We start from the raw sequence: 17709 nt of genomic DNA, 5'->3' as shown, positions 1-17709 counted from the left end.
TGTATGTATGAGGCTAATTGGAATTTCAGCTAGTTTAATTTTACCGTGTAGAAATGAAGGAGGGAAGGGGCAGACCCACTAACCCCCTAGGAGAATATGATGTGCTGATAACTCAGTGTGAAAGCTACAGAAAGCAAACCAGAAGTGGAGGGCACGTCAAAGCCACAAAGTCCCACGGTCATCGTCACAAAAGGAGAAAGCATCCTACTCCCCTAGGCGTTGGTTCCTGTCTCAGGAGCCCTTTGTTTTTGGAACCTGGGACATCTGTTCCACCCCATTTGCCAGTTTTGGACCCTCACCAGCTGCTGCCATGTGCAGGTCTTCCAGCAGGAAAAGGAAAGAGCCCTTAGAGGGAAAGATTTTTCCTGGCCAACCTTGGCTCTGCTTCTGGATCTCTTGACTCAGAAGGTTTCGGAGATGGCTTGTGGTGAGAGCCAAGTGGATCGGGATATGCACACATGGGTGGTTAGGCTCTACTAGCACTTCCACAAAGGCCGACTTTCCAGAGCCAACCTCTCCAGTTAGCAACACAGGATGCCCCGCAGCCAAGAGTAGATCCATCACATACAGTATTCGCTCTGCCTGTGAGCAAGGAGCAGGATATCAGCTCTGGCCAATCAGATGGTAAAGAAAGCCAATTCCAGACTGCTCACTTTCTTCCCTCTCTGCTTATCCATACCTGTGGTGAAAGGTTAAAAGTCCCCAAAGCTCCCTTGATCCGGTTGCTCAAATAGAGGCCTGTGAAGGGGACCAAGGATCCATCCTCAGGGCAAAGATGTAAGTCAAACACAGAGGCTGAGGTGGGCAGCTCAGGGTATTCGGAGTGGTGCTTCAAAATTCCCCTAACAAAGTTGTCAAAGGGAGACCAATACCTGTATAAATAACAAGAGGGAGATACATGCCAACAGAATTCTCATCTGGGCTCCAGAGTCTATGTGCCAAATACACAAAGTTACTACTAGTTATATATACACAAAGTCTCTCACACAAAAATTGTCACACAGAGTCTTTCTTTCACACACAGAAATGACTGTTGCTGAGCCTGGCATTGCCCTGCTTCCCCAAAGACCAGTAGATGGCCTCCAGAGTATCCACTCCGGAGTCTCCTTGAAGGCACCTGGATGGGAGGTGGGATCCAAAGCCCCAAATAAAGGCCAAGAGGAAGCTACTGAGAGCCAGCCAATGGTTCCGACGTCTTCTGTCCCCCTCCACATCTTGCTGGAGTCCCTCAGCAGAGATGCTGCCCTGAGTACCCTCCAAGTCTTGGACCATTGAGCTTGAATGGCTCAGGTTTTCTGCGAGTGGGGAAAATAGAAAGAACCATATGGGAGGAGGGAAGGGAGTAAGAGAGAATAACAAAGGGAAGCCTCTTACCCCAAGAGCCCTGTCATCAAACCCTCTGTTCTGGATTCTAGGCTCTCTTCCTATCCCTGACCCTATGCTATTTACCTCCTCCCCCATCCCTCTTCTCCAACTGTATTTGTTCCATTCTTCCTCCTTTTCTTTACCAGACCCTGGGCCCTTTCCTTCTCCCTTCTCTACTAGGCCTCCTCTTCCCTCATCCCAGGTCCATCCTGCACCTCCCTTTTCCCCTTTTCCCCATCCCCACACCGATGATGTGGTATTGCTCCTCTTCTGTGTAGTGCAGGTAGGGGTTAAGCAGCCCTCGAAGGAGGTGAGTCATGCTGTTGATCTCTGCCACACCTGGGCTGGGTACTGGCTGTCCGTGGACATGGAGCACAGAGTTGGCACCCTGGCGGTTTAGGAAGCGAAGCACGGTGGGCACTAGGATATCTGCTAGATGTTGCAACTCAACCATGGTTTGGGGGAGCAGATAGTACTCTCGGGGCAGTTCTGTCATTAGAGTTGCAAGCATAGCCTGCCATGTCTGATGCCCTCCACACCACACCAGGGCACAGCTTCCTACTACAAAAGGAGACATGCCAGCTGTGTTCACCACCTCTAGCAAGAGCCAGGTGTCTGGTGGCCGAGATATTTGTTGGCCATTGGGCAGACTAAGCTTAGCAGCATTACCTAACAAGGAGGCAATAGGATCCAGCCAGGCGGCACTAGGCACTCCATCACAGACCAGCCAGTGCTGAACTCCCTGTGGGTCTCTCTCACATTGGCTTACGCCAGCCCACAGCTGCTGGGAAAAGACCCCATGGTACCAACAGTATTCCTCAAACCAGCCTAGGAACTCCTCTGGGCTGAGGCTGCTGGGGTATAGGGAGGTGATATTCACAGACCTGATGTTTCTATAAGCTTTGTTCCTGGATACCAGCTGGTTCTGGACCTTAGCCAGGCTCTGCCAGCATGTGCTCTTGCCACTGCCAGGTGGACCCATAAGCAGGATCCCAGGTACTTGCCTCAAGGCCTGGCTCAACTGCTCCAGAGAGGCCAGGAAATCAGGACCAACATATAGGCCAATCTGCCGCAATTCATCTGCCAGTTTTGGTGGAGACATGATCCATGGTGTGGCCAGCACATTGCCTGCCCCTGAGAAGATGCTACAGAGCAGCCTGCGCAGGATATGGAGGCGGGGCCGCTCAGGACCACTGAACAGTGGTGAGTGGAGGAGGGCATGAAGCAGAGCAGCCTCCTCTGCAGCACCTTGGGTTCGAGGAAGTGGGGGGCCCTGTTGATCCTTGGGCGTTTCCAAGTACTGTAGGGTAGTCTCAAGCACCTGTGTAAGTAGTGGGAGGCAACTGGGCCGCAGCCCAGGTTCTAGATCCTGCTCTAAGGAGAAGAATGTGGCCAGACGAGATGCCAGGTGCATGGCATCCCGGAGTCCAGCACCCACCAGGGTCATTTCAGTTAACTTCCGTAGATCTGGCTGTGCCATGGCCAGGGGGCGAAGCAGGAAGCGCAGGTTGGTGGGTAACGTAGAGCTCAGATGGGTGAGTGTTAAGAAGCATCCATAGCCAAGGCGCACATGAACTCGATGATTTTCAAAGAAGCTGATGCCTAGGACCTGGGACAGCATGGGATCCACCTCAGAAATTTCTGGAGCTCTCTGTAGCAGAGGCACATAGAGACGGCGCAGATCATCCAGGCGCTGGCCCAGAGCAGAGAGCAGGCCAATCGGTAGTGAGCCTGCAGCTTTTAGCAGGAGCCAGGCCCCACTCTGCAGGGCTCCAGTCAGGTAGGAACCCAGGCAGCGGGCCTCAATGTGCATTACACAGTGCAGTGTCACCAGGTGGCGGCCTAGGGCAGAGGCCAGCCTGGTCACTAAGGTACACTTGCCCACACCGATGGGGCCTAATAGGGTCCCACAGGCCACCTCTTTCAGAGCCAACAGCAGCCCCAGAGCAGGCCGTTCAAGCAGTAGGTTGGCCACTCGTCTCTGGCCAGGGCCCACGTACTCATAACTATATAGGAGGGGCTGCCCCAGTACATCCACCCAACATGCGGGTTTGCTCTTGTGGGGTGAGCAAACTTGAGGTGACTTGCTGGAAAAATCTGGGCTTTGGCTGCTGTTTCGAGGGCCCAAGTAGTATTTGAACTGGCGGGCCCAGTGGAAGTCTTTAAACTCGCTGACCTGTTGCTGTTGCAGAAGTAATGCTGTGTCCCGGTGGGCTATAGCCCCTGTAAGCAACAGGCTCAGCAGGAGGGACAATCGAGGAGAGGCAGGGGGGTGTCCAACATGGGCTTTCCGTTGATCTTGGGCAAAGTGGCTCAGGGCCTCCAGCTTGCGGAGTTGTGTGAGACCAAGAAGATGGGCTTTTTGGTTCAGCAATGCCTCTTCCACCTGAGTCCGCCAAGCCACCTCCTCAGCTACCAGCACACACTGGACTGGGAAGGCCTGGGCCAACTCTAGCCAATGATGGCCAAGTTGATGCAGGGGGGGCTGCCCAGGGTCTGGGGGGTGCTCAAAGGCAAGGTCCAAGGAATGACACAGGGCCAGGCGAGCAGCCACACATTCTGGCAGTCCGTGTACCAAGACTGAACGTATCCATTGTTCAAGGCAGGTTAGCCACTTGGGGATATCATGTTGTAGGGGCAGGGGGGAACGCAGGGTCAAAACCTCCCCATATGTGCCTAGAATTGATTGTGCCTCTTCTCTGACCTCCAGGGCACTGTGTCCCGGGGAGATGCTACATGGTCCAAATACCACAGCTTGCACACTGGGGAAGCAGCGTTGTACCCATAGTTGGGCCTCACCTGACTCCCGAGGGGCTGACATCAGGGCTACTAGCTCCCTGTCACTGAGGAAAAAGAGGCGAGGGAAGCGAGAGCGGACCCCATAGAGCACTGTTTCTAGGGCTGTGATGACACACTCCAGTTCTATGTTGCCTGCCTCTAGAAGCTTCTGCAGCTGTTGGTCTTGGAATCTGGAATTTCGTAAACTATTAGGCACCATAAGGGATAGCACCAGAGGATCCTCCATGGAAATTTGCATGAGTTCTCGGTATTGAGAGTCTACCACTTGGAACCTTTTATTCTGTGGAAGGAAGAGGTAGAAAGATTGAAAAAGGTGGTAAGGAAAACAGAAATCTGGGAAACAATTTTCACAGCCAGTGTCTCTGATAAAGGCCTCATATCTAAAATATAGAGAGAACTAAATCAAATATATAAGAATGCAAGTCATTCTCCAATTGAGAAATGGTCAGTTTTCAGATGAAGGAATTAAAGCTATTGCCATATGAAAAAATGTTCTCAATCACTACTGATTAGAGAGATACAAATTAAAACTACTCTGAGGTACCACCTCACACCTTCCCAATTGGCTAATACAACAAAAAAAAGGAAAATGATAAATGTTGGAGATGTGGGAAAACTGGAAAACTAATGCACTGTGGTGGAGCTGTGAACTGATCCAACCATTCTGGAGAGCAATTTGGAACCTTGCCCAAAAGGCTATATAAAACTGTGCATACCCTTTGACCCAGTGATAGCACTACTAGTTCTCCATCCCAAAGAGTTCATAAAAAAGGAAAAAGGACCCACATGTACAAAATATCTTTGTGTTGGCAAATAATTGGAAACCGAGGGGATGCCTGTCAATTGGGGAATGGCTAAAAAAGTTGTGGTACATGAATGTAATGGAATATTATTGTGCTCTAAGAAACAATAAGCAGACAGATTTCAGAAAAACCTGGAAAGACTTACATGAATTGATGCTGAAATGAGCAGAACCAAGAGAACATTGCACATAGTATCACACATTGTGTTATGATCAACTGTGATACTTAGCTCTTCTCAGCAATACAGTGATCCAAGCCAATTCCAGAAGACTCATGTAGGAAAATGCTCTCCACATACAGGAAAAAGAACTAAGGAGTCTGAATGCAGATTGAAGCATACTATTTTCACTTTTGTTGTTGCATTCTTGTTGTTGTTTCTTTTTTGTTGTTTTTTTCCCCTTTTGTTCTGATTATTCTCTTATAACATGACTAACATGGAAATATGTTTAACATGATGGTAATGTATAATCTATATCACATTGCTAGCTAGCCTCAGGAGAGGAGAGGAAAGGAGAGGAAAGGTGGGAGAAAATTTTTGAACTCAAAATCTTACAAAAGTAAATGTTGAAAACTATCTTTACATGCAATCTGAAAAAGATAAAGGTCTGGTAAAATGAAAAAAAGAAAAAGGTGGTAAGGAAATGAGGCAAAGGAAGCAGCGAAGACCCCAGCCAAGTAACCTCTGCCCAGAGCTCCTTTTCTCATTTGTTCTACAATATACCCAGCCCACATTCTCACCAGCTCTGGGCTAGGGAGGTTGATCTTCATCTCATAGATAACTTTATTCAGAAAAATCCACTTCTGTTGGAAAACCACCCAAACCTCCATCAAGGCATCTGGAAAGAGAAAGAAAAAGCAGATTTGGGCCAGGGTCCCTGGGGTACACTAAGGGTTAGTAAAGGATAGAGCAGACCCAAGCCCACTATTCCTTTTTTTTGGTCTTTTTTTGGGGAGGGGGGCAGGGCAATGAAGGTTAAGTGACTTGCCCAGGGTCACACAGCTAGTGTCAAGTGTCTGAGGCTGGATTTGAACTCAGGTCCTCCTGAATCCAAGGCCAGTGCTTTATCCACTGTGCCACCTAGCTGCCCCACCCACTATTCCTTTTGAAGACCAACCCCAACAATAAAAATGTACAGAGTAACTAAGAATAAAGGTGATGATATGGCTATAGACTTATAATCATTAATGTGAGTACTTTTACCATGGCAAATTATAGCTCTTCCACACCTTCTCATCTTGTGCTATTTTTATACATTTTTCCATAAATTCTCCACAGAGGATCCATCCAACAGTCTTCAATATTTTAGAACCATAGAATCTCAGAATTGAAAGATCTCTCATTGGTCATGGAATTCAACTCCTAACCATAGCATGAAGCTTAATAAGTAGCCTGCCTCTGGATAAAGACCTTTAGTGATAAATTCACTATTTCCTGATATATATGTATATCCCTATCTCACTTTTAGAAAGCCCTCTAACTGGAGTCAGGAAGGGAAGTTAAACCCATCTTTTCAACCCTGTTACAACAAGTAAAGTCTTTGTTCTGGTAAGCCTAAATCTGCTTCTCTGCAACTTTCCCAGACTATCCAACTTGTGCTCTCTGGAACCACACAGAAGAAGGCTAATTCTCTTATCCATATGACAGTATTTCAAGTATGTGAAGACAATTATGTTCCTTCTCTTCAATAAGCTTAAAATAATCAGTCCCTTCAAATGAAGCTCATGTGGCAGGAATGACCTCCTTCATCAATTAGATACCCCTTTCTAGGTGTATGATAATAATAGCAAGTATATATACGGTATTTTATATATGTTAGTTTATTTGAGCCTCACAACAGCCCTATGAGGTAAGTACTTTTATTATCCTCATTTTAAAGATGAGAAAACCGAGGCAGATAAAGGTTAAGTGACTTGTGCAGAGTCATACAGCTAGTAATTGTCTGCGGCAAGATTTGAATTCAACTCACAGTAGAAACTTTAGTTACTTTAATTTGCATTTTCTAATTCTTAATAATTTAGACTATTTTTTCATATTGTTGTTAATAGCTTCAATTTCTCTCTTTAAAAACTGCCTGTTTTATGTAACACCCAGTAATACCACTGCTAGTTTTATATCCCAAAAAAATTAAAGAAAAAATGGACTAACATGCAAAAATACAGCAGCTCTTTTTGTGGTGGCACAGAATTGAAAACTGAGAGAGAGGGTGTTCCATCAATTGGGGAATAACTGAACAGGTTACACAATATATGAATGTGAGGAATGCTGTTGTGATTTAAGAAATGATGAAGGTGTTGGTTTTGGAGAAACCTGGAAAGACATGTACAAACTCATTCACTGACAACAAAATTGTAAAGACAAACAACTTGGAAAGACTTAGGAATTCTGATCAATTCAATGAATAACTACAGTTCCAGAAGACTTAGGATGAAAATTGTTATTCACTTCCAGATAAAGAAATGATGGACTCAAGAGTTCAGAATGGGACATTTTTTTTTAACATGGCTGCTGAGGGATTGTTTTCCTTGTTTGTAAAGGGTTTTGTTTTTCTTGCTTTCTTGGTGGAGGGGAAAGGGAGAAGAGAGAGAGAATGCAGACCTAAAAATAAAATTGAATTTTTAAAAAGAGGGGGAAAACCCCATCTGTTTTCTTTTGACCCACTCATTTGCTGGGGAATGGCTTTTGTTTTTATAAATTTGAACTTGTTATTTCTATATCTATATCCAGACAGTTATTAAAGAAATTTGCTGCAAAGATTTTTTTAAAACTTCCTGATTCCTGATTTTAACTGAATTAGTTTTGTTGGTGCAAAAATTTTTAAGTTATATGTAATCAAAATTGTTAATTTCATTTTGGGGGATCCTCTCTTTCCTTTGTTTGGTCCTGAACTCTTTCCACATCCATAGTTGAGGAAGGTATCTTCTTCCTTGCTGCTCTAATTTGTTATGTGATCTTTTTTATCTATGTCATCTATTCATTTGGAGCTTATTGAAGATGATGGTGATGATAAATTATCATAATAATAATAGTTATCATTTTACATAGCACTTTAAGGATGGCAAAGAACTTCACAAATATATTCTCATTCTATCCTCACAACAACCCTGGTTGTTGGTGTAAAATTATACCCATTTTACATATGAGAAAACTGAGACAGGCAGAAGTGAAGTTACTATGTATAACCCATATCTGATTGTTGCCTCAGAGAGGAGGGAGGGGAGGGAAAGAGGGATAAAAATTGGAACCCCAAACTATAAATAAAAATGTTTATTACAAAAAATGTTACTTGCCACAGAACTAGTAAATATCTGTTTTTTCCCCACTTTTCCTGGAGTTTTAAAAATTCTTTCTGGTCCTCCTCTGATGTGCTCAATCTATGGTCAAGATTCCATTATTCCCTCCTTTACACTGACCCAGAAAGCAAAATCCTTTTCTCTAAAAGTAGCTTCTTATCTGGGTTTTTACTTACCATATACTCTTCTTTCCTTTCATTTGGTAGTAGTGATGAAACTAAGACACGCTGCTACCTTGATTATCCTTCCTTGGAGCTCTACTATTACAGCTTTTCTTTAATGGTTGGTGGGACCCCAAACTGAAGCTAGTGGCTCAGTCCCTGGGGTCTGTAACATGGGAGCTGTGTCCACAGACCTTCATTTCCTCACATTCTCTTCTGACACCACACACACACACACACACACACACCTTTTCATTCCTTTAGATGTCTTAATTCCCCTCTCTCCCTGTGGATCCCTCAGCACTCACGTAGACCCCGAAAAATGGTCACCCATTCCTGGGCTTGGTCCTGGATATTCCCAACATAATGGGAGTTCAAGATTTTGAGTAGTATCTGCAGGCTTTCTTGAATTCCATCTTGCAGGCTACTGATATCTGGAAATAAAATAAGGCATAGTGTAGTTTTGGCAAAGGACAGTTAATAAGGGCCCTATTCTACCCTGAACCACCGCCCCACCGCTTCCTCTAACTTGTCCCCTCTAGGCCCATGGGAGACAATGGGCTACTGGAAAGTGGGATCAAAGCATGGATTTGGAAAGGAAACCCACATTTCAAGTGGACAGAAAATTCACCTTAACCCAGGAGCAATGCCAATTACACCACCTGTGGCTAGGGGTTTTTGTTGTTGTTGTTGTTTGTTTGTTTGTTTAGGGCAACAAGGGTTAAGTGACTTGCCCAGGGTCACACAGCTAGTAAGTGCTAAGTGTCTGAGGCCGGATTTGAACTCAGGTACTCCTGAATCCATGGCTGGCGCTTTATCCACTGTGCCACCTAGCTGTCCCCTATGTGGCTAGGGTTTTGATGAAGTAGATGGAAGAATGGGAAAACTGAGAACCTTTAGGGCCTTATATTCCATAAAATCACTTTTATGGTTTTCTAAAATTGATATTCCTTAAGTTTCTTAGTTCTTTTTCAAATGTCAATATTGTGTATGGCTGAGGAAAAACAGTTACAAGTGCTGGACTATAACTGGGGGAATTGAGGGGATTAGGACAGGAAGTGGTTAATTGGGGGGATTGAGTTAACCACACCGACTTCATCTTGGGACTCAGTTCTGGAGCTCGGTTCCTCAGTTCCTTTTCTGTTTAATTATGGGTTTAGTTCAATTTCTATCTTGTGAGAAAACTACTCAATTGTGGGAACTGGGAGAAAACCTTGTTGCATTGTTTGAACCTAGACCTGTGTGGCCAGGAAACTGGATCACCTCTACCTGCTGCTTAGGGATCCTAAACTAAGGACTTAGTTTATGCTGACCCAGAAACTCAGTCAGACCCAGAGACTGCTGCAAGGAGTTTTCTCATATTTATATATCTCAAGCAGCCCATATGAAAACTGGCCCTGTACGGATCAATCAGATAGTGCTTCCATGTCCCATGAGTAATTATAGACACTTAGGAGAAGTCCCAATAAGAAACCTCCTTTTCTGATTTCAGGTAATTGTACCTGTTTACTCACCCCCTCCCAATTTGGAAAGTCCCTAATCTTTCATCCAATTGCAATCAGATTGCCTAATGTTACATTGTTTCCTTTTAATTAATTGGTCTTATTTGATTGTTTTTAATATATAAAAGTCTGTCTCCCCCTGTATTCAGGGTCCAAGCCTAGGCTGAGGCAGTCTGTTCCCGGTGTGTTGAGCAATTGCCATGCATTGATTAATAAATCGATATGCTCAGAAGATTGAACCTCTATTTCCTCAGTTATTTCATCTTTCACTTTCCACATAACACAAGAGCTTTCTCTCACTCATACAAACAACTTGATACATAGGTGGTTAATGATACTCTCATTTGTCAAAAAATGAAAGAAGTCAAACCAAATAGGAGGGACAGCCTGAAGCAAGAGAATGGAAACAGGAGATGGAATGACATGTGTGAAGAATAGCAAGTCATATGGGTGAATTGTAGATAGAGTACCTACACGAAGGGGAGAAAAAGAAGAATGAAAAGAGAGACTTAAACTAGATTGTGAAGGTCTTTAAATGTCAACTATGGGAGGCAAAGCCAAGATGGTGGAGGAAAGAAATTAAACACACAGAGCTCCTGACACAATTACCTCCAAAACAGCCATAAAACAACCCCTGGAGGAGCAAAATCCACAAAAAGACAGGCTGAGATTATTTCCAGCCAAAAACAGCTTAAAGGGGGCTGTGCTGGGCTGAGAGAAGAGTCTAACCCTGCAACTGTGTCAACACAGACCTCAGGCACGCTACACCAGAGGAACTTACCCTCGAGCCTCCAAATCAGCAGCAGCACCAGTGTCTTCTGGAACTGAGCTTAAGGTTGGGTGAGAGGGCTGAATGGCTGGCCAGGGGAGGGGTGTGGAAAATATAGGAGTATCTGTGGGACCTAAGGAGGAATTCAATTATCCCACCCCAGCAGGAAACTGAGAAGAAATCTTGAGCAGTGGGAGGCCCAGGTGGGGGAGGGGCACAGGCTCATCAGAGCTAAGAACCACCATAGCACACAAAGTTCTGCTGGTTAGTTAATTAGCAAGTTGGCTTGAGGTTATCTTCGGACCAGAGAACAGGCCCTTCCTCAAACTGAAAAACCTAGGACCCTCTGAAGCTTCAGACAGTGTAGCTTATAAGTAGGGCCCCGGGGCAGCTAGATGGCGCAGTGGATAGAGCACCGGCCCTGGAGTCATGAGTACCTGAGTTCAAATCCGGCCTCAGACACTTAACACTTATTAGCTGTGTGACCCTGGGCAAGTCACTTAACCCCAATTGCCTCACTAGAAAAAAAAAAAGTAGGGCCCCACTGTAAGAGGGAGTTAAAAGTCAAGTAAAAAATGCTAAGATGAGCAAGCAAAGAAAGTTGAGAACTATAGAAAGTTTCTTTAGCCACAAGGAAGATCGAGGTGCACCCTCAGAAGAGGATAGCAACCTCAGGGCCCCTACATCTAAAGCTTCCAAGAAAAATATGAATTGGTCTCAGGCCATGGAAGCACTCAAAAGGGACTTTGAAGAGAAAGTAGGGGAGATGGAAGGAAGATTTAGAGAGGTGGAGGAAAGAATGGAGAGATAAATAAGAGTGATGCAGGAGGGGCAGCTAAGTAGCACAGTGGATAAAGCACTGGCCCTGGATTCAGGAGTACCTGAGTTCAAATCCAGCCTCAGACACTTGACACTTACTAGCTGTGTGACCCTGGGCAAGTCACTTTACCCCCATTGCCCCGCAAAAAAACCCCAAACAAACAAAAAACAAAAAACAAAAACAAAAACAAAGAGTGATGCAGGAGAGTCATGAGAAAAAAGTCAACAGTTCGAAAAGCCGATACAAAAGCTCTCAGAAGAAAATAATTGCCTAAGAATTAGGATTGAACAAATGGAAACTAGTGACTTTATGAGAAACCAAGATACAGTAAAGCAAATCCAAATGAATAAAAAAAAATGGAGGGCAATATGAAATATCTCCTTGGAAAAACAGCTGACCTGAAAAATGGATCCAGGAGAAAAAAATTTGAAAATCATTGGACTACCTGAAAACCATGACCAAAATAAGAGTTTAGACAGCATCTTCCAAGAAATTGTCAGGGAAATTGCCCTGATATTCTAGAAGCAGAAAGTAAAATAGAAATTGAAAGAATCCACTGATCACCTCCTGTAAGAGATACCAAGAGGAAAACCTCCGGGAATATTATACTCAAATTCCAGAGCTCCCAGGTCAAGGAGAAAATATTGCAAGCAGCCAGGAAGAAATAATTCAAATACTGTGGAGCTACAGTAAGGATAAAACAAGATCTAGCAGCATCTACATTAAAGGACCAGAGGGCATGAAATATGATATTCCAGAGGGCAAAGGAACTGGGACTACAGCTAAAAAATCACTTACCCAGCAAAACTGAGTATAATCTTTCAGGAGAAAAAATGGGACAGATTTATACAAAAATATTTATAGCAGCTCTTTTTGTAGTGGTAAATAATTGGAAAATGAGGAGATGACCATCAATGGCTGAACAAGTTGTGGTATATAATTGTGATGTAATATGATTGTGCTGTAAGAAATGACAAGCAGGATTATTTCAGAAAAACCTGGACTTACATGAACTGATGCAAAGTAAAGTGAGCAGAACCAGAGCATGTTGTATACAACAACAATATTGTGGGGCAGCTAGGTGGCGCAGTGGATAGAACATCGGCCCTGGAGTCAGGAGTACCTGAGTTCAAATCCAGCCTCAGACACTTAACACTTACTAGCTGTGTGACCCTGGGCAAGTCACTTAACCACAATTGCATCACTAAAAAAAAAAAACAAACAAAAAAACCCAAAAAAACCCCAAAACAATATTGTGTGATAAAGAACTGTGAATGACTTAGCTATTCTCAGCAATACAGTGATCCAAGACAATCCCAAAGGATTCATGATGAAACATGCTATCCACTGCTAGAGAAAGAACTGATACTGTCTGAATACAGACTGAAACATACTGTTTTCACTTTCTTTTTTCCTTCCTCCCTCCTTTCCTTCCTTCCTTCCTTCCTTTTTTGTTGGAGTCTTCTTGTACAAAATGACTAATATGGAAATCTTTTACATGATTGCACATGTATAGCCTATATAAGATTGCTTACTGTCTCAGGGAGTGAGAGAGATAGAATTTGGAACTCAAAACTTTTTTTAAAAAGTGTAAAATTGTTTTAACATGTAATTCAGAGGAAAATAACACAAATATATTTTTAAAGAGACAAAAAGGGACTAAAAAGGTGGGGAACCCCTATCCTATGGAAAATCCCTTTTCCTTTTAGACTGTGATAAACATCTTCCAAGATAGTCACAAACACCCTTTTTGAGTATACACTTTCCTATTTTATGCCTTGTTTTATCAATAAGTAGGGAGTAGACCAGAGTTGTTACATCTTTCAAGGAATCTTGTATGATTTTGACATGTACATAAGATATACCTAAAGGACTTCAAAGAAGCATTTTGTTGAACCAAATAAATTTCTTTCTAGTCAACAGAGAATAAGAACAGTAGAATCTTGTCATCTCTATGCTAAAGTTTAACAAATTATATATTTAGTCACATAGTTGACTGAAAGGTATGAAATTCCTACCTACCTTTTAAAGCCCAACTCAAATACTACCTTCCACATTTAGTAGTCTCTGATTACCTCCCCTCACCCATCCTTTAAGATAAGTAAAATAATCTTGCCCTCATCAAACTGAACAGTTTGTACTTCTATTACCCTTCTCATGGATTATTTTGTATTATGTCTATTTGTGCACATGCCCTATACCTCTACTACACTATGAACATCCTGAGGAGGAATGGTATCTTACTTAGACAGTAGATCTCCCCCTTGAACCTAGTACAGTTGGAAAATTATATCAAAATTTGGCTGCCCAAAGAAGTTTATCAGTATTGTATGCCAATTTCATGATGGCATGCTTGCCTGTATTCTGGATAATTTATGATGCTCTTCTGCTTTCCCAGTCAACAATGGAGTTGAAGCAAGGCTGTGTGCTTGCTCTCATGCTTTTTTAAAGCATGTTTTCAGTAATGCTGTCAGATGCCTTCAGTAAGGATGAAAACAGGATCAAAGTCAGCTTCCGCACACTGATGGTAAATTATTTAACTTGAAAAAGCTATAAGCCAATACTAAAGTAGAGGTTGAATTGGTGCATGATTTTGTGTTTGCAGATGACTATACTCAGTGCAGCCTCTGAAGCTGAAATGCAATCAAGTACAGATCTATTCTCTGTTGACTGTGCTAATTTTGGCCTAACACCACCAAGAAAACAGGTTCTTCACCAGCCAGCACCACACAGCTTCCATATGTGGAATTGTCAGTTACAACCAATGAAGAAGTTTTTAATACTGTGAATAAGTTCACTGACCTTGACGGTATATTTTCCAGGCATGTGCATAGCTAGGTAGCTCAGTGGGAGGCACCAAAGGAAAGTGGGGGAAAGAAGAGAAGACTACCTGGACAGTATACCAGTGCCATGCCAAGAAACTGAATTGCTTCCATTTGAATTGTCTTAGGAAGATTCTGAAGATCAGCTGGCAAGATAAAGTACCAGACACTCAGGTCCGTTCTCGAGCTAAACTCCCAAGCTTTCAAACTACTGCAGAGAGTGCGATCCAATGGGGTGGCTACATTGTTCAAATGCCAAACATATGTTGGCCAAAAAGATTATTTTATGAAGAACTCATGAAAGGAAGGCATCCACATGGTAGGCAGAAGAAGTGATATAAGGATACACTCAAGGTCCTCTGAGGAACTTTGGCATTGATTGCATGACAAGGGAAATGCTGGCAAAGAACCACCCAGCATGCTGCCCACATCAAAGAAGGTGCTATATTTTATGAGTGAAACAGAATTGCAGTAGCTCAAAATAATGTGAGATGCATGAATTTCAAAACATCTATACCCCAAATGTTCATATGAACTATTTATGCCCAAACTGTGGGCATAAACACAGATTGGTCTGATCAGCCAGTTATATACATTGTACCTTAAGACCTACATAGTGATGTCATTTTGGTCCTCTTCAAGAGCAAAGGACAACCAACCAGCATAAAGTTACTTGCATATAGCAGGCATTTAATAAATACTTGTTTGAATCAATGAATGAGGCAAATTTAATACCATCTATATAACTGAATCAAGGTATGTTGGAGCCTATGATGGGAATATGATTCTAGATGGGTATGTATTATTCAATGAGTGCTTTGCTCTGTGTAATTGCTTGTTGCATCAAGGAGTGGGGAGGAGAAGGAGGGAAGGAAGGAAAAAATTAAAAAAGAAATAAGTGCTTACAATGTACCAAGCACTAGACAACAAAAAGAAAAAGAAATTCAGAAAAATGAAATTCTGAAGACTCAAAAATGGGGAAAGAAAAAAAAAAGGTAGAGTTGTCCAAAAATATTAATGCGCAAGGAAATAATCAGTCAATATTTTTTTTTCTTTTGCGGGGCAATGGGGGTTAAGTGACTTGCCCAGGGTCACACAGCTAGTAAAGTGTCAAGTGTCTGAGGCCGGATTTGAACTCAGGTACTCCTGAATCCAGGGCTGGTGCTTTATCCACTGCGCCACCTAGCCGCTCCTCAGTCAACATATTTTTAAAAGACACAGAGCTAAACTCTGTTGAATATTTCAATCTTCTTAGGTAGACTTGCCTGAAATCAAGGCTGTCTATCCATGGAATGGATTGCTTTATAAGGTATTGAGCTCCCTGTTAAATGATGTGATAAAGTTGAGACTATGTCCTGGTCAGGACAACTGAAGGGTTAGGGAATGCTAAGCATTACCAGACAGGATATAGGTGCCGCTGTCCTTGGCCACTATCTCCAGCTGCTGTCCTTGGACCCGGTTGTGCGAGTGTCTCTTGGAGCGCTCTGAGGGAGGGGGTTCATAGGGCACACAAAGGATAAAGTTGAGAAGACGGAGCTGTCGGCCCTCCCAAGTCTGTTGCAGCTTCCGTAGACTCTCCTGAGTCTGGGAGTGCTCAATCTCACTCAGCCAGATCTAGAATCATAGGATCTCAGTTGTTAAGATACATCCGATAACAGGGAGCTCATTACCTTATAAAACAGCCCACTCTAGTGATAGACAGCCTTGATCATCAGGGAAATTCTAAGGAGGCTGAAATTTGAATCACTATAACTTCCACTTACTCCTTCTAGGTCTGCCTTCCTGTACAAGCAGAACAAATTTGTCCTGTACTTCCTATTACAGCTTTCAAAAATTTGAAAAGGTGGTTTGTTATCTCTAAGTATTCTCTTCTTCAAGCCAAACGTCTCTAGTTCTTTCAACAGAACTTCCTGTATGTCCCTTCACCCTACTGGTTGTTGTCATCTGGATATGCTTCAATTTGCCAATATGCCTTCTAAAAGGTTGTACTGGGAAATGAACACAACATTCCAAATGTGGTCTGATGAGGACAAAATTACCAAAGCATTCCCTTAAGACACTACATGTCTATTAACATAGTCTAAGACTGTATTGGACTTTTCAATAAGCTGTATCTATATACAGATCTATATATGTATATCTATCTCTACCCCTAGTTTGTTTCTTTTCTTGTTTTTTGTTTTGCAGGGCAATGAGGGTTAAGTGACTTGCCCAGGGTCACACAGCTAGTAAGTGTCAAGTGTCTGAGGCTGGATTTGAACTCAGGTCCTCCTGACTCCAGGGCCAGTGCTCTATCCACTGTGCTACCTAGCTGTCCCCCTAGTCTGTTTCTTGAACTTTTGTCCTGTATCTCCAACTAGATGTCCCATAGTTATCTTAAACTCATATTCAAAGCAGATATCATTACTTTTCATGTGAAAATGATCTTCAATTTCTACTTATATGATTTGGTTTTTGAACCTACATAATTTATGTTTATCCCTGCTAAAAACTTGCTTAGTTGTTTTTAGATTAGTATTCCAGTGATAAAGAGGACACCAGAAGTCAGAAGACCTTGAGCAAGTCACCTGTTTGAACATGTCTCATATGTGTGTATGTGTATATACAAGGATTATGTATATATTATATATATATAATCCTTGCCCTGACAACATGGGCTACTGTGAGGATAAAATGAGATAAGATAATGGGTGGGAAAGGCTTTTATAAACATTAAGATGCTATACAAAGCTAACATTTTTATCACCATTATTATTCTGTCATCCAAATGCTATTTTAGCTATTCCTGTCAGCTTTATGTCATCTGTAAATTTTTGTAAGTAAGCCTTTTTTTATCTGGATCTAAGTCATTGATCATATGGAACAGAACAGGGCCAAGGACAGGTCTCTGGTACACTCTATTGAAGACCTCATTTGGCTTAACACTACACCATTAATCAATATTCCTTGAATGCAATTGTTTAAGCTACTTTTATCTATTATATTGTTTTCAACCTCTTATTCTGATAAAGGATAACCAGAAGGCCTTGTGTTACAATTATTTTTCCAATGAATTAATATCAAGTGATAAGTTATAAATGCTTTGCTTACGGGGCAGCTAGGTGGCACAGTGGATAAAACACTGGCCCTAGATTCAGGAGTGAGTTCAAATCCATCCTCAGATACTTGACACTTACTAGTTGTGTGACCCTGGGCAAGTCACTTTAACCCTCATTGTGCAGCCAAATAGATAGATAGATGGATGGATGCATGGATGGATGGATGGATGGATGGATGGATGGATGGATGGATAGATAGATAGATAGATAGATAGATAGATAGATAGATAGATAGATAGATAGATAGATAAAAACAAATGCTTTTGCTGAAGGTAAGCA

At 42.7% G+C, this 17709-nt stretch overlaps 1 protein-coding gene across 1 annotated transcript in view; it reads right to left on the bottom strand.

Annotated features, from left to right (window-relative positions):
* The window catches only part of DNHD1 (dynein heavy chain domain 1), a 101665-nt gene that overhangs the window by 37715 nt on the left and 46241 nt on the right, over nucleotides 1-17709 (bottom strand). Inside the window, exons 19-25 of the mRNA XM_043993814.1 lie at nucleotides 15730-15946; nucleotides 8728-8853; nucleotides 5706-5803; nucleotides 1612-4444; nucleotides 1118-1295; nucleotides 680-872; nucleotides 300-582 (exon numbers count right to left, since the gene is read on the bottom strand). Of these exons, the coding sequence (XP_043849749.1) occupies nucleotides 300-582; nucleotides 680-872; nucleotides 1118-1295; nucleotides 1612-4444; nucleotides 5706-5803; nucleotides 8728-8853; nucleotides 15730-15946 (3928 nt within the window). The remainder of the gene's footprint in view (nucleotides 1-299; nucleotides 583-679; nucleotides 873-1117; nucleotides 1296-1611; nucleotides 4445-5705; nucleotides 5804-8727; nucleotides 8854-15729; nucleotides 15947-17709) is intronic.

Source organism: Dromiciops gliroides, chromosome 3 (assembly GCF_019393635.1).
Source record: "Dromiciops gliroides isolate mDroGli1 chromosome 3, mDroGli1.pri, whole genome shotgun sequence".
Classification (NCBI taxonomy): Eukaryota; Metazoa; Chordata; class Mammalia; order Microbiotheria; family Microbiotheriidae; genus Dromiciops; species Dromiciops gliroides.
The sequence above is the reverse complement of the archived record's forward strand: the minus strand, read 5'-3'. Positions and strand labels throughout refer to the sequence as shown.